The sequence below is a fragment of the Erigeron canadensis genome, chromosome 1, assembly GCF_010389155.1.
Source record: "Erigeron canadensis isolate Cc75 chromosome 1, C_canadensis_v1, whole genome shotgun sequence".
Taxonomy (NCBI): Eukaryota; Viridiplantae; Streptophyta; class Magnoliopsida; order Asterales; family Asteraceae; genus Erigeron; species Erigeron canadensis.
In genome coordinates, this window is record NC_057761.1 from 55163838 (window position 1) to 55191823 (window position 27986).

Genomic DNA, 27986 nt, shown 5'->3' on the forward strand with positions numbered 1-27986 from the left:
GTGATAACTTGATTTAAATATTTGAAACAACATTAAAGTAAAATTCTAAACACTAATAATGCATATCTATACTATATTATAAAAAGAATAACTTTTTTTATTTTTGGTAATGTTGAAAATATGTAATATTTTCATTTAGCACTCCTTAAAATGCTTTCACATACACAATCCCCTTAACATTAATTTATCACTTAAAATATGTCCATTAACCATTACATCAATTATATACACAACTCAACGTCGCTCCACCACCAAAAGTCATCCAACCATCACATCATTGCAATCACAGCCGCCGCTGCATCGTGCGGGCACTGTGCTAGTGTTGAAAAACTCAAAAGAAACAAATTAGCTATCATAAAGGATTTAGAAAAACGCTTTTAAATGACTTTAAAAAACAATTTGAATATTCTCGGTATGTGATCAATTTTACAATACTTTAATATATATAATATGGTTGTCAATCATTGGCAAATCAATTACTGAATTTCTAAAACAACATGCTAAAACATAAGGTGCTTGAGCCAGCTATATGCCATCAAACATAATTGTTGCCATCAAACAATTATGTGCTACATCTTGTTATCAATAGTGACGATAGCTTGGTGTATAATGTGGATTACAAGCCTTTATTTATTAGTATATTGTACATCTAAAACGAAATTATAACATTTAAGAAAATAAAAAAAGTGGCATGTACAACAATATTTAAAAACAAAAGAGCAGATTGCTAATTTGCTACCTAGTTAGTCGATCCTTGTATCGTAAGCATCTTTTTTTTAGTATGACTGACATAGGGTCAAACATGTTGATTTTTTCATAAACCGGTTGTCTAGCTAGATTTTGGTTTTCTTAAAAACATATCTTTTTTAACTGTCAACGAATAAAGTCTGGTTATTTAGGATAATCTAATGACAAAAAACGAGAGTCGCAGTAGACCATATCCAAACCTTACACCGATTACTGCCGCATGAAAACAAACGCATCCATGGAATGTAAATTAATTTTTGCCGGAAGAGCGAGCCCTTTGAACAAAAGCTTATTTACTCGTAAATTTTGGTACACGTGAACAATTTGGGCCCATCGTTTCAGATAGAAAAAGAAATATTTAAAAATATATTCCCCTAAATAAAATTTTATTATCCGTTTCCTTCTTCGCTCAGAACTTTCCCCCAATTTCCATTTCTATTCAAAACCTATACATACATATACCAATTATATTTGTACATAAAATAAAGATAGTTGTAAGTAATAATCTTTGCAAGTATTGTATTTAAATGTACAACACAAATCATCACCAATTACATTGAATTATCAGATTCAAATTGGTGAATATGAGTACACTCACTAGCTGTAGCTACACAAGCACACTCAATTTAGGGTTTCGTGTTAGACCTAATTATAATAATAATAACAATAATAATCGTATCGATTTCGCAGCTCGGTTTCAGCTATATAGAAAGCACAGTAATGTTTTGTGTAGTAGTAGTAGTAGTAGTAGTGTTAGAGATTTATTGCTGTTGAAAAACTACATGCACAAGAGAATTTTAGGTTTAGATTTTGGTGGATTTAAGTGTTGTGCTAGTGGTGGTGGTGGTGGTGATAATAATGATGGTGGTGGTGAGGATAATGATGTGGCTAAGGATTCAAATTTGGCAACCATTTCGCCCGACGACAGGGTGGTTGGAGGTGAGGCCGATTCGGAGAAGCAGGTGGTGCAGCCTCCGTCTTCGGTTTCTTCTAGGGTGAGGTTTTACATTGTTTACTTTATCAAGATTTATGTATAGTAATTTACTTTCACTAGTGTTCCGGTATAGTATACGTTTTAGGATTTATCGTGTATAATATAGCCTTGTACTTCTTTGGTTGTCCCTTCTAGATCATTGGACTAGGATAGGACTAGTTTTAGCTGGATTAGGTTTTTTAAAGATGGTTTTGTGTTGTGCAATGTACTTGTAAAGCATGTTGTACGTAGTAAAAAGAGAAAAGAATGATAACTGACCTATTTTTAAATGGTGGAACACAATTTAGAAGACTAGCATAAACCGGTACAATAGAAGAACTACACTGGTGGAATGACCGTTGGTTGCTATTACATGCCAATGTGCCATTAATTTTTTTTAAGCAGTTGAATTTTCCGACCATTGCGAAATGGCCGTTAGAAAAAAGATATTCAAAAGAATATGCAAGCTTGGATAGAGTGTGGATTTCTGCATTTGTACATGTGAATTTGTCCACCAATTGTTTGACGTGTGCAAGCTATAATCAAATTTTGGAATTTGGATGGTTATTTTGCAATAGCATACCTAGTTTGAAATTTCAATAAGTAAATCTCTCCTTTTATGTTATGTTTTGCTTGTTAAAAGAGACCGTCTATGACCGAAGACAAATTGGTAATTAAGGAAAGAGTGATATACTATTATGAAAGATTCTATATGGGTTTATATGGGAAATTGTTTTAGCTGACGTTTTGTAAAGACACTATAGGTTTTTCCATTTTTTCGGATGATTATAGAACACTACATATATATATCAAAAAAATTATGAATAATTGCATGTTATAAGTTGCTTTACAAATGTGAGTTGTAGTTTATGAAGATAGTGGATACATTACCAAAATGCATTCACGAGATACTGAATCTAATGTAACATTTTTTCCTTCTACAGCCACCCACAATTTCTCCACTCGAACCATATAATAACTTCCAAGTGGACTCTTTTAAACTTATGGAACTGCTTGGACCAGAAAAAGTTGACCCCGTTGATGTAAAGCTAATAAAGGACAAACTTTTTGGCTATTCGACCTTTTGGGTGACAAAAGAAGAGCCATTTGGAGACTTGGGTGAGGGCATTCTTTTTCTTGGAAATCTTAGGGGAAATAGAGAAGCCGTTTTTGCAAAACTCCAGAGTCAGTTAGCTGAAATCATGGGTGATAAATATAACCTCTTTATGGTAGAGGAACCCAACTCGGAAGATCCAGACCCACGTGGTGGCCCGCGGGTTAGCTTTGGCATGCTGCGGAAAGAGGTCTCGGATCCTGGGCCAACAACACTTTGGCAGTATGTTATCGCCCTCTTATTGTTTGTTCTCACCATTGGTTCATCTGTGGAGCTTGGAATTGCATCTCAGGTATTTTACTCCTGTATATGCCTTTTCAAATCAATTTTCACGCAGCTACTTGCGGGGCTATTCTGGTTATGTGTTAACTCTTACTGGTCGAAAGTGTAAAAATAAAATGAAATAGGTTAAAAGGAGATGAGTAATATATGGGCTGAAAGCTGCCTAAAGTTTCCAAATTATTTTAATTCCAAAATTTAGATTGTATAGTTGAACTTGTGTTCTTGTTATCATATGTGACAACTAATTCAAATTAAAAAAAGTTTTGGGGCAAAAGTGTTTTGGGTCAAGTGAAACCTACCTGACCTGTTTTCCCCATAATAACTAATCCTTGTGTTGATCGAACTTATGTAGTTCTTGTAAATTTGTAATCATGCTTGGCAAACTACTTGAAAAATAAAAAAATGTTGTCAGAATGTTTGGACTTTGGACACAAGTGATTTTGGTCAATCAAACCTAATTGACCTGTTTTCCTTGTAATAAAGATTACTTATGTTGATGCATATCGTTTTGAACCCCCCGTTACCCAAGGCTTCCCATTTTGCCTCCAATTGAATCACACCCCCAATCCTGAAATAAATGCACCATGTGATACTTGATATGGGATGCATGTTTGATTTTAGTTAAGGCTTCAAAATTTAATTCTCAATGGGCAAAGTTAATTGACTACAGAATTTTAGGTGGTGAAACGATTTGTCAATCACATGTTTAGATTACCACGATTACCATTTTTGCTTATTGTTCATCTAGGTTGCACCGAGACGGGTACGGCGAAGGGGTACGGGGACGATACGGGTACGGGAAACGGCAAAAATTAAAAAATCAAGATACGGGGACGGCAATATAATAAATATATAAATAAATAATATATTAAAAAAAACTCAAAAATAGATAGATATTGATGTAAAGTGTAAATTCAAAGCATACTACATGTTCCAAAAATAATTAATTATCAACAATCAAATCGACAAATCCTTTTCATATTCCGGTTCATCTAATGAGAGATCAGCAAACTCTAGGAAACGTCCTAAATGGGCTAGGAAACGTCCCCAAATTCCGGTTCATCTAATGGGGTTTAGGTTTTACATGGGCCGGTTAGAATACAAACTTTAAATCCTAAATGGGCTAGGAAACGTCCCCAAATTCCCTCAAAACGTCCCCAGCACCCTTCCCGCGCCGTCCCCCAAATCCGAAACGTTCCCAGGGCGAATCCTAGCCGTCCCCGTCCCCCAAACGTCCCCGGGACGGGTACCCCAACCAAACAGGCGTCCCCGTGCATCCTAGTTGTTCATCCATATTAACAACTTATAACTTGTGCTGGGCAAGGTGTATAATTAGCCAATACATACTTATGCTGGGCAAGGTGTATAATTAGCCAATACATTGAAATAAGCCTATTGCTGTGAGCTTAAACATAGGCTATCGAAACATGGGATTTGTCGGATCCTACCTCAACTGGATGGAAAAGATATAAATAATAAAATTTCGAGAATGTTATTAGCAGGTCTTTTTTTTGTGTGTGTGTGTGAGGTATCCAATTTGAAAAAATCATAAGTTCAGTTGTCACTTTATCTATTTTACCCCCTTGGGAAGAGCAAACCAGAGGGGCTTTTTTGAACCAATATCATTTTTAGGTATATCTTGTAATTATTACTAAAGACCAAAAAGCGAACTTTGATTGCATTTTTACCCAAAAAGGACATTTGGTATTCTTGGGAGAACTTGTAAGAAAAAATTTCTGCAATTACTTTTGTTTCCGTATTTCTACCTTCTGATGAATCAAACTGACATCATCTTGGTTATTGATATCATCTGTTGAACAGATAAATCGTCTTCCTCCTGAGGTAGTTAAGTATTTTACAGATCCAAATGCCATTGAACCGCCAGATATGCAACTGCTTTATCCATTTGTAGACGCAGCTTTGCCACTGGCATATGGAGTTTTGGGTGTTCAGTTGTTTCATGTAAGGCACTTCAAAATTCAAATGTCTGGATACTCACTTTATCTCAATGTTGTATGCTAGATAGTCCAAAGCTCAAATTTCATACAAAAATGAAAAAAAAAAAAATATTATGACAATTCGCGAACATGTATATTCAGACATTTTGTTTGGTACTTTTTGTCCAAAGTTACTAATTCTTTGGTTTATATTTATTACTTCCGTATCTGATTACTAGTTCATTTCCTGCAGGAAGTTGGGCATTTTCTTGTTGCATTTCCCAAGAAAGTGAAGTTGAGCATTCCTTTCTTCATTCCCAATATCACTCTGGGAAGCTTTGGAGCAATTACTCAGGTGCATACATGTTTCAGTACTAGAAAGTAAATATGACATATTTGTATTTCATTACTGCGAAGCTAAGTTGACAGTATCTTTCTTGAATCATTCAGTTTAAATCGATTCTTCCTGATAGAAAGACCAAAGTCGACATTTCTCTAGCGGGCCCCTTTGCGGGAGCTGCACTATCACTTTCGATGTTTGCTGTAGGCCTGCTGCTTTCTTCAAAACCAGATGCTGCCGCCGATATGGTGCAGGTTCCTAGTACGCTATTCCAGGGCTCTTTACTTCTCGGGCTCATTAGCCGAGCCACACTTGGCTATGCGTAAGTTTTCCTATGTCACCATGTTGATTTTTTTATAAGTTCTAAATTCTTCTATTTATTTCATCTTATATATTATACGTTCATAGTGTTAATCTACTTGTTATTTAACCTTTATTGTTGTCTATGCAGTGCAATGCATGGAGCCACAGTGTCGATCCATCCTCTTGTAATTGCTGGCTGGTGATGTACTGTTCTTGGATGTTGTTACTTTTCAATATAGCATTTAATTTTTGGCAGAGGTGGCAGTTTTCCATCTACATACAAATTGGTCGATTCGTGTTATGTTATCACTGGTGGCTAAACCAAAATAAGTAGCTTAAAAGGAAACGGGTCAAAAGTTGTTTCTAGTGTATTTTTATAGCATAAGACCTCCAAAAAAGTTGTGTTTTGAAATCGGATATTTATTGGAAATACTATCATTCTTATAATCATAATTTAAACATTGTATATTAAAATTGTAATAACTTTGGATAAAAAGTGTTTCGATTCAGCCACCTGATGTATACATACGCTGACCTAATATCTAGCTTGCCCCGAATAGCTCAATTTGCTAACTCTAGTTTTCGGTAATGTCTATTTATAAACTTCCCGATACATTGCCAATCGGTAAGAAATATTGATGATATTAGTGTTGGTCCAAACTTGCTTGGCATTCTTGAGGTCTATTTTAGAATTTAGATTCGCGACTAATTGTCACATACTGAGTAAACTGTAAAAGAATGCTCATATATTAGGATTTAGGGCAGGGTATTTAAAATCAGTTTTTCTTCTTGTTATAATAAAAAATTAAAAATTGTCTTTGCAGGTGTGGGTTGACTACGTCGGCTTTCAATATGCTTCCAGTTGGATGCCTTGATGGTGGAAGAGTGGTTCAGGTTTGTATTTAAAAGCTCGATTCCGTTGATGACTGCACTATTCTTATATGGCTTCTCTGTATGTTTGTAACCTTAATAGAATAATACTATTATACATTCAACAGGGAGCGTTTGGGAAGGATGCACTTGTTGGATTTGGTTTGACTACTTACTCTCTACTTGGGTTTGGAGTGGTATGCTCTGTACCTTCAAACGCTGCCCCCTTTTAATTAAAATGCCGTAATTTGGAGCCATTAATTATGTATGGGTTGATTGAGGTTATAGTATACTTATAACTTTGTAAGGGGTCAAATGGATCATTTGTTTAGAAGGAAATGATTTGAATTGGTTAAAAGTTGGCTTAAGTGTATTTTTAATGCATTTTTATTCAAAAAATTTAGTCAGTATTGAAATGATATTGTTTTTGTAATCGTGTTTGCCACTCTTAATTATTTTCATTACAAAGTTTTAGTTTTTTGGATCAAAAGTATGTCGGTCAACCCGAGAAGTACCATAGTGACCCATATTTGACCCGTTACACAACCCACCGATTTTGCTGTATGTATTTCTAACTTCTTTAAAGGCGGGCCTTTTGATGATTCATATATGTAGCCAAAAAAAATGAAATATTGACGACACTGCAAGTATTAATATTGTTTGGTATCTTCTCGTAAATGTAGCTTGGTGGACCCTTATCGCTTCCGTGGGGATTGTACGTTTTGATATGCCAGGTAAGATTTTATATGTTCTTTAGATGCAAAACTTTTTCCATGAACTATTCATTCTGTGGGTTGGGGTAATTTCTACAACTATCCTTCTCTGTAGCATCAATATGAGCTAATTATTATATCTGTTGTTATGTTTTGCAGAGGACACCAGAAAAACCTTGCCTGAATGATGTAACAGAGGTTGGAACATGGAGGAGAACAGCGGTGACGGTGGCAATATTCTTAGTTGTTTTGATACTTCTACCAGTATGGGATGAGTTGGCAGAAGAGTTGGGTATTGGTCTTGTGACCACATTTTAAACGATAAGAATAGGATCAGTCACATAAATGTAAGTTAAAATTTAATTGAAAGGCAGTTAAGTTTCTCAATTTTTTCTGTTAAGCATGAGACCTTAGTAGAGATCAAACTGCGTTAGGTATAGAATTATATGCCACAATGGGGAGAAAAAAACAGATATATGTGATCAAAGAAGCAAATACATGTCAACTATAATGTATTTTCGCAAGAGTTCTTGCTTGCACTTATTAGTAGGAGATTTGCCATATTGTTGGCATGGCAAAAGAACACCTTGTACATGCTGAAAACATTGCATCTTTAATTATTAGAACTATGGACGTCATATAGCTTGAAGCATCTGATCCACAAATGCTAAAGGGTCCTCGTTTTCTTCCTGGTCTCTCTGACAAAATTGAGAAAGTTGAAGAGGATCAATGCTCGGCTGTGAATGAACCAAACACTGGTGGTCACTTGCAAAATTTTGCAGACTAGAATCATAGGAGTCCATTTTAATTATGTTGTTATTTGAAGCAGATGAGTCATTCAAATACATTGGCTGTATTTCAAGGTGGCTCACTGTCTCTGGTTGCTGTGATGTACTCTGGAATGTGTTTGCCACTGTAAGTCTCTTGTTTATCAGCTGGTTCTGCACCATTGCTAGCTCCATCTGTAAAGCTAATACCTACAAATTTGTAATATCATGTTTAGTAAATCTATATGATTCATTATTAATTGCACAGAAAAGGGGTTATATCGTGAGTGATTCGTATAGGCAAAGTGTATTTTAGAAAACAGCCATTTTAGGCTACAATTTTGTACCTGTTGTTGCAAAGCAATGATAGTCGACACACAACCGTAAACAGGGTCAGACAACCTAGCCTGAGCTTCATATGATATGGTCTCAACGGCATGGTGTCGGTGCTGCAATGGAAGGTGCATCAAGAGTTTTGACACATTGCTGGCTCCAAATACCTTATGCACTGCAGCAAACAGCGCGGCACCTTGTTCTGTGGTAAAGTGGGGGGTGAAAATGCACCCGTTGACACACTTCCTCCTCAAGAACTTGCAGGCCCCGCAAGGAATGCCGCTAGTTGTGCCTGATTCTGCAGGTGCCCCTTCAGGAGATCTACTTGCCCGCTTTCTTTTGACCCTTTGCCGACTGTCAGATGATATGTTGCCATCATTCGGCTCTGCCATGATGCAAAGGTGATTCTAAAGAACAGCTGTTAGTAAATGTGGTTATATATGGATGCCAAAAGAGAAGGGGGCACCAAAGTTACGTGAGATAGGAGAGAAGGGTAACGTTTTGATATGGACAAGCAGTTCAACAAATGTGTTTTTAATCATTAGTGTAAGTGTCTGAAAATACTCTCTATCAATACCTTTGGCTCTTTGTGACATCACAAAATTTAAATGATGACAATTTTCATCTAAAGTAAGGAATTCTAGAACATGCCTCATGGTTTTTTCACATGAGAGAGCACAAGATTAATGATATCTTAGGTGTGCAAAATGTTATAACAAAGTACCAATTTCCAACAAATTAATCTGAAAAATAACTCATGAAAAATGTGACCAGATTAAACCAAGACACCAAGTAACAGAGGGAGCCAAATCATGTACTCAAGTGTAATTTGTCACCCAATAATAAAGTTAACGAAATAACACCCAACGCGACTTAAAAACAAGATGAAAGTTAATAATAACTCACTTAACAGCTAACATACTTTACAAGCAGATACAACGAATATCAATATCTAACAACTTAATATGACTCTAAGAGGATACCGCTATGGTATTCAACTTCCTGCACCTTGAATTCTGTAAACAATACTACCTCAATGGCCCAATGCCATAATACCCTCTATAACACCCCAATGACCCAAGAGCCTGCTAATCAACTTATAATGGTACTTTGTAGAGTTATCCTCAATTCATAACTTCTCAAGCTTATACGGAACGCAAATGATCTCTGATCTAAACACAACTTAGGGTGTGTTTGGATTGCGCTTAGGTTTTACTATGGGGATGAGCTGTAGTGGGAATGGGAATGTGCTTTCAAACCCACCATCCCACTTGGTTTTAAGATATGCCCAAATCATGGGTTTTCAAAACCAAACACCTTTTATCATACATTTTTCATACCCATTGCCATACTCTTTATTCCACAATCCAAATACGCCCTTAGAATTCCATGTCACAGTTCTTATTCCTGGACATTTTATTGAGAATTTTTAGAGTTTTGTAATGAAAAACTCACACATGGACTAGTGCATAACTGTATATGCACTGAAATACTGACAACTAGAGTTTTTATCACTAGAATTTATTATTACACATTCTTGTTGCATCTGAAAGTTGCAAAAAATAACATGACCAGTAAGCTATTTACTCTCCGGATAATAATCTACTCATTAGCTAGAACCCAACCCTAATGTTCTTTACAATCAAATTTCATTTTGATATGTACCGAAAATAATGCTAATGCTGAATGATTGTAGGTTGTGAAGATAAAACCGGAGATCCTTCACTACTATTCCAGGCATCCTGAACTTGTGCAGCAAATTGCAGATTCCACAACATATCCTCCACAGATGGTCTCTCTGCTGGATCGTTGACCAAACAGCTACTGCAGATTTCCGCCATTGTTTTTAAAGATTGACAGGCACATGTGTTGCGAATTTCTGGATCAACAATGTACTTTATAGCTCCATCATCGGCTGCCATTCTGGTTTGAAATTGTTCTTTTACAGACTCTATTTCTTTTGGTGTGCATAGCGGTCTCCCAATAATCAGTTCTAGTAGTATAACCCCAAAATCGTACACATCAGCTTTCTCTGGTTTGCTAACTCTACAAAGTTGGGAAAAACATAAATCATAAGCAGTGTGTGTTCAATAGCTTCATCCTGAACTATAAGTTAGGAATTTTGTGTTATTCATGACTCACCTTGCACGATTAGGCTCTTTGGATCTGTTGAAATAACTTTGAACGCCATCCTGTTGAGTCCAGAATGAGCTGACATTATGATCATGCTACTGCCTGATGTGTGATAAATTGTTTGATCTTAAAAATGTCATACCTCTTTGATGTTTTGATCCAACAATGGCTGATCATAGCAGCTAAGCTTGGCAACACAATTTTGATCCAACAAAATGTCTGTTATCTTCAGGTTGCTTGAGATGAAACGGGGTATTATACCTGTATGAAGGAACTGGATGCCCTTCACTATGCCAATTGCAGTGGCTATTCTTTGACTCCATGATAATGATTTTCCGCTTTTAGTTCCTATTAGACGTATAACGTCAACAGTTTAATCTGAGTTTTTCCGTTCAAGTGGTTAGAAGAAGTTTATATAAGTTTACCAGAAATCCAGTCTCGAAGTGTCCCATTTGGTACATACTCAAACACAAGAAATAGTCTGCTGACACTCGAGTCATCCAGGTAGAACTCAAAGCAATGGCCCAGCGCACTGACCAAGTGCTGGTGTCTAAGTTTTGAGATTAACTCTATATGATGTGTAAATGTTTGTGTACTGTGTTTTCTTTTCATTTTTAGGCATTGTATAGCTACATTTGATCCATCCTTGAGTCGGCCTCTGTACATCTGATCTTCGAAAAAAGAAGTCAAGACAATCAACAAATTGTTTTAAGAAACAACAAGCTGCGCATAAAAGGAACTTTTGATGGTTTGACTTGTGTTATAAGTTGATTTTGGTTCCCCGAAATAGATTTCGATGGGAAGTACTTCCTCTCGAGGAAAATTTCCCATAAAGAAACAACAAAGATTGTTCATGCAATGAAATGTACCTGACCATGAGACCCTTCCCCCATAAAGGTAGATGAATCAAAGCTATTAGTAGCTTCCTCGAGTTCCTCCAGTGAAAAGGCGCGGTAAGGTGGAATACCTAGTGTTCCTAACTTCATTACTCTAGTAACATATCCTTCAAGATAAAACATTAGTCGTGAAACAACGCACAATTAGTTTGATTTAACAGTCGAAGCACAAAGATGTGTTTCACAAAACGCAAGACCAAACACTCTGTCAAGAGAGAAAACTTACTTGCATCTGAAAGCAACTTTGAAGTGTAGGAAGTGGTAGCATTTTCCGCTATAGGCTTTGGTAGAGGACTTTTAACACTCTTCTTAGCATGTACATGCCTGAAAATCAAGAATGCTAAACCAACCAATAAGATCCCTCCAATGATCCCTCCGGTGATCCCAATAACAAGGGCTGCTTTTGAGCCCTTACTGGTCTGGTGATGTCTCGGGATGATTCCAACAGCCAAAGCTTCAGTTCTACAAAACGAGATTGGTTTTTGACTTTTAACTTCATTCCCATCATTTGCAATTAAACAATTGTCTTCATAGACCACATTTCGGGCCATTGAAGATGCAAGGCAACTTGGCAATCTCCCAGTTAAAAGATTAGCAGACAAGTCAACAAACTGAAGCTGCGGACTGCAAGCAAGATCCTCAGACAGCATACCTGTAAACCTATTCCCATCGATATCTAGATGAGTTATTGATGGTAAAGATAGCACAGAAGTCGGAAAAGGCCCCACAAATCGGTTTAAAGCTATGTCTAGCTTTCTAAGTTGGTAAAATAAATGCAGTTCTTCTGGTAGACCATTGGTGAACTTGTTATCCCGCAACACGATAGAGATGATTCTACCACTGACCCGAGGGAACTCAGTCCCTAGAGAATTATCTTCCAGTTCAAGAACTTGGAGGTTACTCAAACTATGAAGATCGGGCACTTGGCCCGTCAAATTGTTGTGAGAAAGCGCAAGAACCCGGAGATCAACCAAACTCCCTAAAGACTTGGGCAACACCCCATTTAGTGAATTGTTCTTCATACTCAAAACCGACAAACGGGACAAGAAACCCATGCGTTTCGGAATCCATCCCGTGAACTTGTTGTCATCGAGTACAAGTGATTGAAGATCAGCCAAAGATGTGATTTCAGATGGGATGGCACCAGTGAAGTGGTTTGATGTAATGTTAAGTATTTCTAGTGACGATAAATGGGTTATTGTCGCCGGTAACTCTCCCCATAGGCCTAAAGAAACTAATGTGAGGACTTTCAAGCTCGGAAGCTGCACAAGTGTCGTAAAAAACGTGTCTATCAAGAAATCTTTTGGCAACGGAGGGGCTTTATCGCTATTGATTATATGAAGTTGTGTTACTATATCTTCATAGCAGACAACAGTAACTGATGAACTTTGAACAGCATTGCAGAAATCGGTGGCATTGTTCCAGCTACTAAGAACAACCGGATAATACAAAAGATGTTGAATTCTTAAAAGGGTTTGTTCTTGAGACACGTTATGTTGTTCGACACATAGAATTGGCAAAAACAGAACAGCAAAGATTACAACTTGTAGTTGCCAATTAATAGAAGTCCAGGCCATTGTCTTTGTCTTTAAAACATATCAAGTTCCTAAAAACAAGAACAAGTTTTTATCAAACCTTATTTTTATATTAAAGTAAAGAATTTAACACTTACCCATTTCAACAAACAATAATTGATGAAATGGGTTAGCTTTAAATTACATACAACTATCATATACAAAAATTGTAAAGGTCAAATATTCATACTTTATGTCAAACATCATGCACATATATAAAACAATAATTAACAATTTAACATATGCAAGATGTTTGCAAAAACACTGAAACACATATGCAAGATAATTTTGTTTAACAGCGAGTTAGTAGTTAAGAGTTAGCAGTTAGCATACACCATAGTGACATATACAAGATAATTACCAAACACCAATATGATAAAATGCAAAATACTTTAAGAAAGAAATACTCGTATAGATATATATATGAATAGAATATAAGTAGATTAAAATGAAGGATTACCTCCTGAATTTGAGTGTACAAGAAGCAAAGCTTTTCCCAAATGGAGATATGAAGTATGAAGAAGAAGCTTAGCAGGACCAACTCAAAATATGAATTCTATTTTTAGGAAGATTAAGATAGAAACCAAATTAAGCACACATGATTTCATGTGCTCACTCAAACACACAAAGACAATAACAACTTAGCAGAATATGAAAACAGAGGGAGTAAAAAAAGGTATACAGGGTGTCTTTAAATTGAAGTTACAAAAATGAAGTCAAATTATCAATTATTTTACTTCAATTTCACCCTAAAATGACAAACTTTTGTTGGGGTTTCCAAATTCAACATTTTAATCAGTGTTTTCTCTCACACACATACTAATACATACACATAGTGACATTCTTGAAAAATTTATGAGCTTTATCTATCTTCAATGTAGACTATGGTAGAGAAAGATGGAAAAGAAAGTAATATATATATAGTAACGTATTGTTGAAAAAGTTGCAAGCTTTAATGGAGGTAATGGAATGGTGATGGCAGGGAGAGGTGAAAAAAAAAGAAAGAAAAAAAGTGTAATTTTCAAGATTCTTGCACCTTTAAATCCACCTTCACCTCTACATGTGTGTGTGTGTGTGTTTTTAATGCACCTCCAGAAAGGCTGCAAGATACACATTGTGTGTGTATATAATATATATCGTTTTTATTTAAACTTAACTTGTAAAGATAAAGAGGTTGTATAAAGTATCCATGTGTCTCTGTTTCTGAACAGGGTTTTTCTATTTTGTAATTATTGTTGTTTGATTTATAATCAAAACAAAACATAAAATATTTTTAAGGAATACAACTTACGTATAATTAATGTGTCATTACATCAATTGATGTTACAATCATGTATATTCTAAGTCTATGTGATCAATTGGATGTGTATTTTACATAGTTTCACATCACTTAAAAAGTCAAGAAAGAGCGACCATTAGGCATGCATTTCATTAGTTGTTTTAATAATTCATGTTTTATTTGTTGTATATTTATTACATGTTAGTTAATGGTTAAAATTAGGACAGAATGTTTTTGTTGGTACATTATATATATGACTTGGGTGTCATAATCTGGACAGCTATAGGTTTTCTTTCAATAATCAAGTCAAGTGTGACATGTTTTTCTATGTTCTATCCACCTCTTTTGTCTATATTTTCTCATACTTTTTTCTTAGACATTAGTATTAGCATATAACTAGAAATAAACACCCGCGCGTTGCCGCGGGGTTTTATAGTAACATCGCGGATAAGTGTTCATTAAGCTTAAACGTAGTAGTTGTGTATTCCACACGTTGTCGCAGATTATATCATACACCTTGCAGCGGGACTCAAGTAGATTGTTTTTTTAGATGACAATTTTATTTGATAAAGTCCCTAACATACATTAATTTGACACTCTAACAATATAGGCAAAGAATGATCAAAAATAACTTCACACCAAACACATGTTAGATATAAATGAAATTTGTTTGATAAAAACATAAGAACCTATTATAAAAACGTAAAGAAGCAAAGTTAAATATAGTTATTAACATGCAAAAATGTAAAAGATATAAAATTTTAAGGGGTTAAAAGGTGTAGATGTAAAAGTTTATGGCAAAAAATGTAAAAGATTAAAAGTTTAGGAGTTAAAAGGTAAATAAGTGAAGATTGAAAAAAATATAAAAGATTAAAAGTTTAGGGGGTTAGAAGAACAAGAGGTAAAAATTATATGCATGTATGGTTGTAACTTAGGCATAAAAAATCGTATAAAGTAATATGGTTTTTAGTATATATATATAAATATACAACAACATTAATAATATTAAATTTTTACAAAGACAATTACGAAAAAAATATTAGGAATGTAGAGATGTAGATAATCATACCTTTTCTTTTTAAGATTAAGTGGTGTATGATATGTTTATAAGTTCATCATATATGCCAAAACGTTTATGGATCCAAATTAGAGGTGTTGATGGGTCGGGTTAATTGGGTTTTGGGTTATTTAGTTCGGGTTATTCGGGTTTCAAAGAATTATAAATTAACCCGTAACCCAAACCAAATAATATTTGGGTTATTTGGGTTTGGGTTGTTTGGGTTCGGGTTTTTTGGATCGGGTTTTGGTTAACCCAAATAAAATGTCATTGAATTTACGTGCATTAGTTACGCAATATTGCAACAATATAATTTCAATTTCAAAAACTTGAATAATAGTGATACTTATATAGACTAAGTTCTTTATTTTCAAATGTGTTGAAACACTTTTGATTATGCGTTTTTTGAATTCTTGAATGAAAAAATGATAATATTATTAGAATAAAAGTCATAGACAAAACAAATAAATTACAAACTATATAAAATATAGAAACTACTAATATTAAATAAACAAATTTTGACAATATATAACTCTTTTTATATTCATATTTTTATCATCTTTTATTAGTGTATTTTTTAACATCTATTATTATTTAACTTTGCACGTTTCTGATTTTGTTTATAAATGAAAATTTAATATTCAAATAATATATACTTTAAACAAATTTAATGTGTTATATTAGTGTGTATATATATATATATATATATATAAAAGCATCTTATTTGGGTTGACCCAAACTATAACATTTTCACCCACAACCTAAACCAATTAAGCTTTGGATTATTTGGGTTAACCCAAATGACGACCCACAAACCAAATAACCCAACCCGTATCACCCAAACCCATTTGGGTTGGGTCGGGTTATTTGGGTTTGGTTATTTTCAACACCCCTAATCCAAATGACTTCACTTGATGTATGATTTGATGTATAAAAAGTAAAAAAACATCTAAGTGTGTAGTTTTGGTAAAGAAAATGTTGAATCTGATTAGCATGATAGATATTAAATAACAAATATCTTTAGCTTTTTTTCTTCTAAGTTGAATAGTTGATATATATCAAACAAAAATGTTCAAGAGGGAGTGGCATAAAACATATATCGGACCCGGGACCATCTTTGTACTGTTTAAAGATATTTTTTCCCTAAAGAAAAAACCAAAAATTGACCCAAGAATAAACATATGAGAAATGTAACATGTGTAAAAAACATCTTGATAATACAGTTCTTACAAGAAAATATATGTATATAGTTATTTTAAAATTTTTATGTACGGTCACTTAGTTTCGCGTGTTCTAAGTCACACAAATATCTAAGTATATTTATAATTTGTTTATAATAAAAAAAAATTTTTTTTTATAAAGTTTATAATAAAAGTTAGAAACAAAAATCTCTTGGTTGATTGATAATCTTGAATAACGTTAAGTCTAACACTTTATAAATTGCGGTAATTACATAGGAAAACTTTATAATGTGTAGAATTTTATTGCTAAATTTTAACGTTAATTTTAAATTATAATAAATTATTTACTTGTATAAAAATTTGGTTAATTAAAAGTTGACAATATTAAATTACAAAGAGCATTAATGAAGAAAAGAATATCGGATGATACGCAACAATCACACGTAACACATCTTTTTTTAATTTTATCTTTTCGCCTAAAGTTGGTGTTATGGAATAACAGAATTTACTTAGGTAAGTCCAAGATATATAAAGAATTTACTTAGGTAATAACAGATTTGTAACGTTAAGGTTTACATTTATATATATATATATATATTGAGTTTTGCTAAACGAAGTTATAAGGACTTTCGTTAAAGTGCATTAAATAGTTGTACATTTATCATTAAATTTAGGGATGAACTTTTAATATGAAAATATATAAGGTTTTTTATTTATGTTAAATAAAGCCGTAAGGTTTCATTTAGTATTTTTCTTTTTTTTTTCTTATGTAAATATAATATAGTCAAATTGACAAATGACAACAGCTTGTTATCCAATTCACTTTTTCAAATGATAGAACCAGCTGACCCTATCATCTCCCAATAGAATTTACAGTTCCATGAATTAAGTCAAAAAAAAAAGAGTTTTATGATAGAGAAAAAATTACTCCGATGATCTATCTAAATATAAGTATTCATAAAAGAAAGAGTTAATTGCAGGATTCGTCTATGTAGTTCGTATATTTTCGTGGTTTACATTATTCTTCAAAAATTTTAGTGGAAATGGTCCAAATTTCATACTTTTATTGTATGTTACATCCTTTGGGATAATTCCGTCCAGTTTTCTTTGTTAGTCTAGATCACATGTCCCTCACATGAGGGCATGAGGGCATGTTAGTCTTTTCTACTTTAACTTGTCATCTTTTCAAAGTTTATACTACATTAATATCTATATCTAGTAATTACAACATTTTCTTTTTTATAAGATCTCATCATTCTTGGTGCCACCGGCCAAACCACCACCACCACTTTTCTTCTATATGTCTCTCTATACCACTACTACTACCACCACCACTTACTAGCCATCTCTTTTGATGTAGTGTAAGTTATTGATGAAATGTTGAAACTTAAAATGTTAAATAAGGCTATTTGCTTTATAATTATAGTATGTGTATATATATATATATATAGGGGGACAATCAAATAAAAACAGTTTTAAAATAAGAACCGGTGAGAACACTTAAAAACTGCATTTTGATACATTAAAAGTCCATAAAACTAACACAGTGTATAATTAATTATCATTATTTAAGTGTTTAACAACATATTGGTATGTCAAAATCGAGAAAATCATGTTTTTTTGTTTTGTGCATCCATCTTGGATGCACATTCATCAAAATTATGCATCCAACAAAAAACGTGATTTTACCGATTTTGACGGATCAATGTGTTGTTAAACACTTAAATAATGATAATTAGTTATGCACTATGTTAGTTTTATGAACTTTTAATGCATCAAAATGATGTTTTTAAGTGTTTTCATCGTTCTTATTTTAAAATTGTTCTTACGAAGTGTTACCCCTATGGAGTAATATATTATGAGTATATTCTAATAATTTGCAAAAAATTTCTTTGCAAAAAATTTCTTATGTGAAAGATGTTTTTTTAAAATAACTTCTCTTTGATAGCAGGAAAGGTAGAACGCAACAAACACGAAAAGGGAAAGGATGCCATAGATATTGAGTCATATACCCATCTGGTAGGGTACAATAAAAGTAGCCAATTGTACAACAAAAAAGGAAAGTGCACCTCAAAGATGAGTGGGGCCTTGTGATAATAAAGATTTCTGTGCGTTTTTTAAACTTGAGTGCAACATCGTATCCGTGCGGACATCAACAAACTACTTTATTTTAGTGAGTAAATTACAATTTTCGTCCCTGTAGTGGGTCAACATTTACCGTTTTCATCCCTAGTTTCGTAAATTAGCATTTTATTCCAAGTAAATGTGCCTCGTCAACGGTTTTGTCCAAATTCCAAACGGATGTTAAATTACCCTTCACGTGACCTATACATGATGGATATTTTAGTCTTTTTTTTTTACCACAAGGTAAATGTGTAATTACTTTTGACCTGCACAACATATTCATTCCATTCTTATCTCCTAATCTCTACATACATTCATACACAGAAGTTAAACAATTTGAATCCACGACAACTAATCTATTCTAAATTTAATTCCTTTAATAATAAACAACTTAGTGCATGAACTAATAAGCAACCAAAGCAAAAGCTATTTGCTGACAAATAAAAACAAACAAGCCAATCATTTACGGTAGAAACTTATAAGCAACCAAAGTCACATAAAGAAATGAAATATTGACAAAAGAAAAATCACAACAAATTTCTAGAAAAAAAAAAAGTACATATAAATATAAGTGTAACTCAAAGAAAAAGTGGAAGAAGAAAAAATGGTGGAACCGATGATTCCATTTAACGTGGCAATACATGGAAGGATATTGAAGAAAAATGGATGAGTTTTTATCTTTTTTCTATCCAAGCTTTTCATTGTAGGAAAACTTTTTAATCAATCGAAGGAAAGAACAATTTGTCTCTTATTGTTCAATCTTACACATAAATACATGTCTATGTATGTATACATAGTGATGATGATCATGAAGAAAATAGTGGTGCATATCCGGCCACCATCCATGCCTACGAGATCCGCCTGACCATCACCATCCTAGATCCGGCCACTACCATCCTAGATCTGACCACTACCATCCTAGATCTCACCACCACCATCCTACATCTGCTACCCGTACTGCCACGTTAATATCCGGCCACCGCCATCTTAGATCCGTTACCGCCACCACACTTTACACACAATGTATCTGTTTGTTCCTCATCTTTCCAAAATTCCTTGTTTGAATATTTTTGATGAATTTGAGGTGAAATAGGTTTGTTTAAAGTAAAAATATTGAAGATGTTAGAGCTACAAAAGAAAGGTATAAGGAGACAGAATTTGTAAGCACATATATATGATGGAAAAAAAAAATTGAAACCCTAGCAACAATAGCAGCAGCAGCAGTTTTATATACATATATAATTTTCATAGGGAAAAGTAAATATAAGGTTGTTCGACAAGTAAACTTAGGTGTGAAACCCCTCACATACAAATTTTTAAATATTTTTGATTAATAAATAAATATTTGGGCCCCTATAGATTTTATGGATTAAAAAAATAATATGCGAGTGTTCCACACCTAAATTTAAATACCCAACAGCTTTATATTACCATTTCCTTTTTCATATATGAGCCGGAATTAATTTAAAAAGTTTATTACTAGAAAAGTTCATTACAGTTTTTAGTCCTTGTGGTATAAATAATGTCCATCACGTGTAGATCATGTGATGGGTAATTTTAACATCCGTTTGGAATTTGGACCAAAATGGTTGACCAGACAAATTTTTTTGGACTGAAATGGTAACTTGCGAAACCTAAAAATGAAAACGGTAATTTTTGACCAACGACAGAGGAAATTTGTAACTTACTTTATTTTAATTTAATGATGTATGAAACGATTTTAGCAAACCAAAGTTTTGTTGGGCATGTTCATGAATGATGAATAACATCTACTGATGTTTTATCATTAGTTTAAATGCGTCTAAATGTAACTAACAAAATGTCTATAGTGGGAACCAACTATGAGATTGGATATTGTCTAGTGTTAAAAACTTAGTAAAAATGTTCAAAGCATGAGCCGACCAATCAAAAACTTACACGTAGCGGCTCATATGGGTTGACATGTATGTCATATTACATAATTTGAATAATTTATTAAGTTGTTAACATACAATATTCAAAACCTTAATTCGTTCCTATAATAGAAATTTAATTATAGTTAGTTACATTATTTCAAGGTACTTAACCCTTTTAACATTTATCAAAAATTTGAGAATCGAAACAAACATATAGAAAAAAATATGGTGTGTGTTTGTTTATTTATGTGTGCGTCACTTTGCATAGGAAAAAAAAAATAGCTTAAATAATAAGAAAACGTTTTCGTCGAAAGTACATAGCAAGGTGGGTCCAATGGCATAACGTCTATAGGGCCACAATTCGGGCAAAGAGATAGTCGATGGTCATAACTCTTCAGATAATAAACTATTTTTTCAAGGAAGTTATTTTATACGTATTATAAACTATATATTTCTTACAAGACTTAACCCATAAAATCATTACTATTCATGATTTTATCTACATTTTTTCATGTGATACCAGTTTCATCTTTTTATCATCATTACCTTTTAATCATTTATTTTTAAGTTTAATATTTTAATATACAATAAGTTACAATATCCAATCATTATTATTTTAACCTACAACTATCTAACTATACTAGATTTTACCAAGACTTTTTCTTTATATTAAAGTACATGCATAATGTTGATTTTATATCTTTCTCGATATAAAAGGACATTCATAATACTATATACATTTAATATAAAAAACTGGGCACGTTTAATCACGGAAAATATTTTTTAATTTTTCATTTTAATTTTTTTTTAAATTGAAAAGGTATCTATCTTTATAAAACAAATGAAAAGTTTAAAAATCACATAAAACTATATAATTGTCATTTGATTTTCATATTAAATTACATATTTTAATCTACGATGGAATGGGGAGGGGGTTTAGGGGCGGGGGTGACAGGGGGCAAGGGACAAGGGCATAGGGGGCGGAGTCGAGAAGTGACGAGGTAAAAGCGGGGTGGTAAGAGAAGAACTAAAGTTTAATACGGAAGTGGTTTTTTTTCCCCGTAACACGATAACAATAAAAATGACCCATTTGTTATAATACTGTACGTGATTGAGTCTTACACAATTGCTCTTTTGGTTTGCCGGATATATCATTTGCAAACTAGCTTCGATAAACCGTTGTAACCATCAAACCCTGGTTCGGCTAGTCCGGTCTCATAACACTAACACTAGCTATTTGCGTGGCAAACAACTCAACACGGACGATTTTTTCATTGCCTTTCGTAATCAATCGACATTACATCATTTGCATGCAATATATAGCTTTTAGAATATTGCATGTGAACCCACATGGATTCCCTTTCGTAATCTATCGACATTAATTACATAAAATATATAATTATTTCCTTATTGGAAATTAAAGTAGACGAATATCCGCACGATGTGGCGGCGAGAGTGGTAATGGCGGCGTGATGGTGGTGACGATGAATAGTAGTGATCATTGGCAGATCCAGAGATTTGAGTACTTTAACTTTTTATTGTTTTCTGCTTTTCATTTTCTAAATTTTAAAAAAAATTCAAATTATAACTCTTTTGCTACACTCCGCCCCGCCCCTGCACCTCGTCATCTATCGCCCCCGGCCCCACCGCACCTCAACCTCTCACTTAATCAGATATATTAGAATATGTTTTCTAATTTTGTGCGTGTTTTTAAAATTTTCATATGTTTTTTAAAGATGGAAAACTCTTTCCATATGCATATTTTAAAAGATTAGAAATAGAAAACCAAAATATTTTCATTGTTATTTTAAAATTGTTTTGTTTTCAAAAGATGAATCCATATGCAATTTTAAATTTTAAAATTTTCACTAATTTTCAAAATTCTTATTTGTTTTGAAAAGAACAAGCATTGGACCTACAAAACAAAACCAACTAAAAGTGGAACAAACGATTTGGACGCCGGGATAGACACACCCAGTGCTAATAACGTCTGATTTTGGTTTGGCATCGGACGCGGGTGGACGCATCTATAAGAAGGGCCTCACATAACTTATGGTATACTTTATGGTGGCAAACTGACTAAAATTCAAATATGTAAACTACAGTATTCAAAACTTTGTGGGACGAGGGCAAGTGTCCCCATCCTAAATCCGTTATTACAGTATATTACTGTATTTCCTAATACTATTGGTTAAGCAAGTCACTTTAAAAGTTACAATAACTTTACACATACACTTATGAAAATATATATATTTAGTCAAATGGTTTAAAATTCTCCTCTAAATATATATCTGGCAAGTTTTGTTATTGCTAAACATATCTAGTCCCTGCAAGATCCCCGTCCTAGAAAGCTCGATTAGGGTCAGCAGTCCCGAGCCTGGCTCGTGAAATTCTGATCTTTAGTGGTCTGTAAGCACTTTTGGAAGGTCGATGACAGATTCGACAAGGTTTTTTCACCTTCATTTGCAGCTCCCACACGTCCTCCTTTTTCTACCATTGCAGTGGATACAGTTTTTTGCACAACGACGCTATTCAACGGCTTGGAACATGTTGCATTAGGTTCTTTAAGATCTGGGACTTTTCGAGCATTGGCAGGTTCTTTCATGGTCTGAAGCAGTGATCCCGGTTCTGTGCTGAAAGTACCAAACTTGATGTTCATGGGCGCCTAAAAACCAAACAAACCCATCATGAGTGAATATTAACACGCAACCTCAGGTATAACATATTTAATGCTGAAAAATTCCAAGAATCTTACGATTTCGTTAAAAGGGTGTAGCATAAAATGAAATACAATAAGAAGTATTCCTATTTTTCAATTCTTTACCATTGTATCAAGGCCAAGTTTCCTCTTTTCTACTGCATTTCCAGATTGATTCATGACAATGTTGTTGCCACCAATTGACATACTTGAGGCTTCTTCAGGCATTTTCTTTGTAATTTGTGAAGCTTCCTGAAAACAGATATATAAAGATTAATTAGAGGGACATATCTCACGGTTATCATGAAAAGAATAGGAAAATGAAAAGAAAAACATACAATTTCCATGCATTCTTGTTTAAGTTTCCTGGCAACAGCTTCAAATGCAGCCGCATTTCTTCTAGAAATTTGAACAATGTTAATAATTAAATCAAAGCGGCGCTCAATAGGGGGGTTCCAAACTTTCAACAGGTTACGCAGTTCTCCGATTGTAGTGGGCATTTGCTTCGCTACACAAGATAATAACAAAGGGATATAAGTTACAAGTTTATATTAAATTGCAAAATGGACAGGTAATTTGTTTTTCGTTTCTTATTCTTGAATTTTATATATAGTTAATCTAGTGATCTAATAAAATTTATTCTTATAAGTTCACAACCTCAATTTAAAAAAAAAAAAAAAATTTCAGGTTTTATGCTTTGTCAAGATACACTTAGAACCATTACAAAATATATCCTGGATCAGCCCATTTACCTATAACCAGGTTGAAATTGTCACCTTAAGCAACAATGTTAGCAAAGAATTGAATTCAACTGCCAAAAAAGACGAGGATGTATATGAAGTTACCAATCTCGATAAGGCATTTGTTTGACAATACATAACCGGTACTTTCATCTTCTGCCCGTGCCACAATGTCTCTCCATTCACAAAGGGCCTGTATGCAATTTAGAACAAAACTCTTAAAATTTACAAGACTTTTCCACATAACTTGATTATGAAACTTCTATACAATTGCAGGGAATAACGACTTACTGCAACAACGGAAAGTTGTTCAGCACTAAGATCAGCAGCATGTAACCTACATAACCATAAGACAAGTGTTGCCTATAAGTATATTTTATAATTTTTTTTATAAAAAAAAAAACAGAGATATACAATATAACACAAAAGGAAATATACTCCTGTATTATCGTAATCAGCATACCCGTATATACTGAGATACGAATACTGATCAACAACTTCTTTCTGATAAAGCTGAATGCACACATCATAACTGCGTTGATACACCTGAAAGCAGCAATAATCAGAATATATTTTGAAAGTAGCATTGAAGTATGAAGAAAATGACAAATTCTCATGATCTACGCCAAGAATAAAATGTTAATCTTACTTCTACAAGGAGTGCTTCAGGATATTTTGGATCAGTTGACGATGAAAGCAACCGTCTTTTCATAAGATCATATAAATGCAAAAGATAATGTGTGTCTTCTCTTGCATATCTGTTAAAAAAGAAACATAAAGATAAGTAAAAAAACAAATGTTGGTCAACTAGTCAAGTAAGAATCGAGATGGACGTGCCTCAACATTTCATTTGTTAGCGGGCGCAAACGCCAGTCTGCTCTTTGGTATCTGCAACAAAGAAATTCCTAATTAAATAAACAAGTAGCAGACTGATTTAATCTCCCAATTATATACAAATAGGTTGATTTGGCTATATTTATTATCATTAATGATTTAAGTGTCCAAAATTTAACTTAAAATGGCCATATATCATAAAATGGTGCAGATTACTAATGTGATCATATGATTTTATAAAAAAAATAGAAAAAGTGAGTATTAAAATTCACACTTTTTATCCAAACTTATTTTAACTAGTTCCCCAACCCACCCATCTTACCACCCTTAGTAATTGCAGTGTATTTTAAACATAGACACATTTAGTAATCAAATCTGGTTTCTTAGCAAAAAGTGCATGCACAGTGAACAGAATGAGCCATAAACTTTGACATCGAGTTTAGTCCCACATTTTAAATTGACCGAACACGAATATAATCTTTAACTTTATGTTTAAAAGAGGGAAGATGCATACTCTTTATTGAGAGGCACCCCGCAAAAGTACAGCAACAGATACTCCAAAGAATTTCTCTCCATTTTCAACACCCGTGATGCCTAAAACAATAAGCACAATCAGCATGAAGAGAATAGATAACTATCGCGATTTCAAATTGAAATGTGAAGAGTCAGTGCAAATAAACCTGTCCCGTATCAAACATGTTGCACACATATATGCCAAAATCTCGTTGGAGCCACAAAATATCTTTATCTGCTCCATGCATGACCTGAAAAATAATTCTATATCATGATACTGTTATAACAGGTGAAAATTTGACATAGTATAAGCTATGTTTCCTAAGCAGAATACCTTTCTTTTGGTAGGATCTCTGAAAAGGTCTCGAAGATATGGACCAATATGAGCCTGAAGTTTTAGTGTATCAACAATAAAATCTTCGGTTCTTGTAGATATTTGCATCAGGCAAGTCAAACCTTGGTAAGATCTATATTGGTTGTGTTCCAAATCAACCTAGTAATAAACAGCATATGATAAAAGTCAAAGACAAGACAACTTAACTCCTCAAAGTCAATATTCATATGACTTCCATCAGATTTATCAACAACAATTTTGGTTAATTAATTCTAGCATTGTTCATATTGTTTTGACTTCATAACAAAATCAAACAGAATTTCAGAGAGAAAGGTAGTGTGTTTGAATGTAACAAGCCAGACCAGCAGAATTACCGCAAATTCATTGACTACACGCAGCTTATGAACGAGCTCCCTCAAGTCTTTTTCTTCTTGTACAAACTTGAATGGCATAGTCTCAACTGGAGGCGGCTTTACAGGCTTGAGCTTGCTCACATTTCTATCAATAAAGTGGAAAACCGAGAACTTCTCCTATAAAATACAGAAAAAAGTAAAACATAGATATAGAAATGTATATATTACAGAACAAAAACACAGAAAAAAAAAAGAACAACTTTTAACTTGTTCTAAAGCATGCATCAAATTGCTCTCATGATTTCGAGAAATCGACATATCTTTAAAGCTAAAACCATACAAGTTATATTTAACTTCAATTCTGTAGGTGAATGGGATTTAGGAAGAACCGGATAAACCTTTGAATCGTATAAACACTTTCGCAATAAAGTGTTTCGACCGCCTAAGGGTTACACGGAAGCGGTAAATGAGATAAGACAAAGCTGATCACACATAACAAGTTAAACTTCAACCAATTTCTTGATTTTTTCTTGTTTCTAATCTAATTATCTATCATCCCATCATCTATACTACGGAGTACTATATAAAATTTTTTCACCCATGATAAAATGTACCAATTGAAAATGACTATTTTGCCCTTAATGAATAAATTTCCACCCTAAACCCCGCACCAACCGTCAACCCATCACCACCCGTGGTCGCCACCACCAGACCGCTGTCTGTACCATGCTGTTCTAATAGATTAAAAATCATAAAAAAAAAAAACACTAAAGCAAAAGCATCACATTACAAAATAAAGAAAAAAATAAACTAACCAATGGATGTATGAGCCTTGATCCATCCTCACTCCTTTGCAACCAAACATGCTCAAAAGGCTGATTCACATTATTCACCACTATCTTATATTCATCTTGTGGCTTTGGAATTGAGCCAATATGATAAGGCATTTTCACCTTTTGTGTTCCATTATTATCATCATCAACCTTATTTTGATCAACTGCCAAATCTTGGTGATTAATGAATTTCTCTTTATCTCTTCTAACAAACTGATCACCACTCCCCCCATGATTATAATTTATATGGTTTGCCAACCAATACTTATAAGCTTCATGATTATCAAGATAGTTGTTTGGAAATAATTGTGTAGTATTGTCATACACACAATTAGTTGTTTGGAAAACATATGGAGGATATTCAAAATCTTTAAAGTTGCCAAAATAATCATTCTGAAGATTATTTGCCCATATATTGTCACACCCAACAACGTATTGGGACTTTTTATAACTTTCTTGAACAGGGTTTATAAAATCTTGAAAAAAGGTTAAATCTTTATAACTGCTGCATGGCTTATTGTTACATGGGAACCCTGAAAAATAATCACTATAATCAAGTGGTAAATTATGGGTATGGGTTTCTTGAATCGATGATGAAATCATCATAACTCAGAAAATTAAAAAAATCTTAGATCGATGATAAAAAAAAAAAAAAAAAGAAAGAAAAAGGTTTAAGGTGTGTATAGTGTTTCGATCAACGAAACTGGGTTTCTGGATTGATAAAAAAGAAAAATTGTGAAAGGGTTTTAGGACTTTTATAGTGTTTCGATAAACGAAGAATATGTGTTAACACAATGTGTTGAATAGGGAAGTCAAAGTATACATATGTAAAAAAATATCGTATAAAGTAGATGAAAGTTTATACATACTTATCGAAAATTAAAGATTTTACCACAATAAATACTTCATACTTTTTGGTTAAAGTTGTAGATTTTGTGTGTATCCTATTGCCTTAACTTGCTAAACAATTCAGTTGATCCGCAATTAATTCAAAATTAAATTGCATGTTATTTTGGATAAGGCGTGATATTTATGGTAAGTTTCCTTTTGCCAGAAGTTTTTTCGAGATTTACCATATCACGCGTTAAATTGTTTTGCGTTACTGAATTTATTTAATTTTCAATTATTTTAAGGGATAGGCATAGATTAATTTTGGGTTAATT

At 33.6% G+C, this 27986-nt stretch overlaps 4 protein-coding genes across 5 annotated transcripts; 1 reads left to right on the plus strand and 3 right to left on the minus strand.

The window, feature by feature from the left end:
* Positions 1–965: 965 nt before the first annotated feature.
* On the plus strand, positions 966–7666 carry LOC122585320 (probable zinc metalloprotease EGY1, chloroplastic). 2 transcript variants are annotated; one of them, XM_043757448.1, is made up of 10 exons: positions 1084–1742; positions 2665–3126; positions 4938–5078; positions 5307–5408; positions 5504–5715; positions 5845–5895; positions 6521–6590; positions 6695–6763; positions 7250–7300; positions 7439–7666. In XM_043757448.1, exons 1-10 carry the CDS (start codon positions 1332–1334, stop codon positions 7595–7597), a joined length of 1728 nt encoding a protein of 575 aa, XP_043613383.1. In that variant the 5' UTR covers positions 1084–1331; the 3' UTR covers positions 7598–7666. The 2 variants fall into 2 exon arrangements, 1 of the variants encoding a protein (XP_043613383.1); XR_006321690.1 differs by lacking the exons at positions 7250–7300; positions 7439–7666 and having other exon boundaries at positions 966–1742; positions 5845–5900; positions 6695–6714.
* A 206-nt stretch (positions 7667–7872) lies between these two features.
* On the minus strand, positions 7873–8771 carry LOC122585321 (LOB domain-containing protein 20-like). The gene is made up of 2 exons (XM_043757449.1): positions 8394–8771; positions 7873–8256 (listed from the first exon to the last, which is right to left on the minus strand). Exons 1-2 carry the CDS (start codon positions 8769–8771, stop codon positions 7915–7917), a joined length of 720 nt encoding a protein of 239 aa, XP_043613384.1. The 3' UTR covers positions 7873–7914.
* Positions 8772–9869: 1098 nt separating this feature from the next.
* On the minus strand, positions 9870–13607 carry LOC122585319 (probable inactive leucine-rich repeat receptor-like protein kinase At3g03770). The gene is made up of 7 exons (XM_043757447.1): positions 13443–13607; positions 11635–13014; positions 11382–11515; positions 10938–11178; positions 10655–10860; positions 10522–10571; positions 9870–10425 (listed from the first exon to the last, which is right to left on the minus strand). The coding sequence occupies exons 2-7, from the start codon at positions 12983–12985 to the stop codon at positions 10056–10058; spliced, it is 2352 nt and encodes a 783-aa protein (XP_043613382.1). The 5' UTR covers positions 12986–13014; positions 13443–13607; the 3' UTR covers positions 9870–10055.
* A 9002-nt stretch (positions 13608–22609) lies between these two features.
* LOC122584888 (protein RRP6-like 1) lies at positions 22610–27443 on the minus strand. The gene is made up of 13 exons (XM_043756962.1): positions 26806–27443; positions 26012–26167; positions 25638–25796; positions 25471–25554; positions 25305–25384; positions 24794–24844; positions 24606–24714; positions 24420–24502; positions 24248–24293; positions 24062–24149; positions 23555–23724; positions 23343–23468; positions 22610–23183 (listed from the first exon to the last, which is right to left on the minus strand). The coding sequence occupies exons 1-13, from the start codon at positions 27427–27429 to the stop codon at positions 22881–22883; spliced, it is 2079 nt and encodes a 692-aa protein (XP_043612897.1). The 5' UTR covers positions 27430–27443; the 3' UTR covers positions 22610–22880.
* Positions 27444–27986: the final 543 nt, after the last annotated feature.

Excerpts from the sequence above, each read along its gene's own strand:
- LOC122585321 (XM_043757449.1), bottom strand. The coding sequence starts at position 8,771 with ATGGCAGAGCCGAATGATGGCAACATATCATCTGACAGTCGGCAAAGG. Across the intron at positions 8,257-8,393 it reads TCATTGCTTTGCAACAACAG|GTATTAGCTTTACAGATGGA; the intron begins GTACAAAATTGT and ends ACAAATTTGTAG.
- LOC122584888 (XM_043756962.1), bottom strand. The coding sequence starts at position 27,429 with ATGATGATTTCATCATCGATTCAAGAAACCCATACCCATAATTTACCA. Across the intron at positions 25,797-26,011 it reads GTGTAGTCAATGAATTTGCG|GTTGATTTGGAACACAACCA; the intron begins GTAATTCTGCTG and ends GTTTATTACTAG. Across the intron at positions 25,555-25,637 it reads GAGATCCTACCAAAAGAAAG|GTCATGCATGGAGCAGATAA; the intron begins GTATTCTGCTTA and ends ATTATTTTTCAG.
- LOC122585320 (XM_043757448.1), top strand. The coding sequence starts at position 1,332 with ATGAGTACACTCACTAGCTGTAGCTACACAAGCACACTCAATTTAGGG. Across the intron at positions 5,716-5,844 it reads CGAGCCACACTTGGCTATGC|TGCAATGCATGGAGCCACAG; the intron begins GTAAGTTTTCCT and ends TTGTCTATGCAG. Across the intron at positions 5,896-6,520 it reads CCTCTTGTAATTGCTGGCTG|GTGTGGGTTGACTACGTCGG; the intron begins GTGATGTACTGT and ends TTGTCTTTGCAG.
- LOC122585319 (XM_043757447.1), bottom strand. The coding sequence starts at position 12,985 with ATGGCCTGGACTTCTATTAATTGGCAACTACAAGTTGTAATCTTTGCT. Across the intron at positions 11,179-11,381 it reads GGGAAGGGTCTCATGGTCAG|ATGTACAGAGGCCGACTCAA; the intron begins GTACATTTCATT and ends TTCGAAGATCAG. Across the intron at positions 10,426-10,521 it reads AAAGAGCCTAATCGTGCAAG|AGTTAGCAAACCAGAGAAAG; the intron begins GTGAGTCATGAA and ends CCAACTTTGTAG.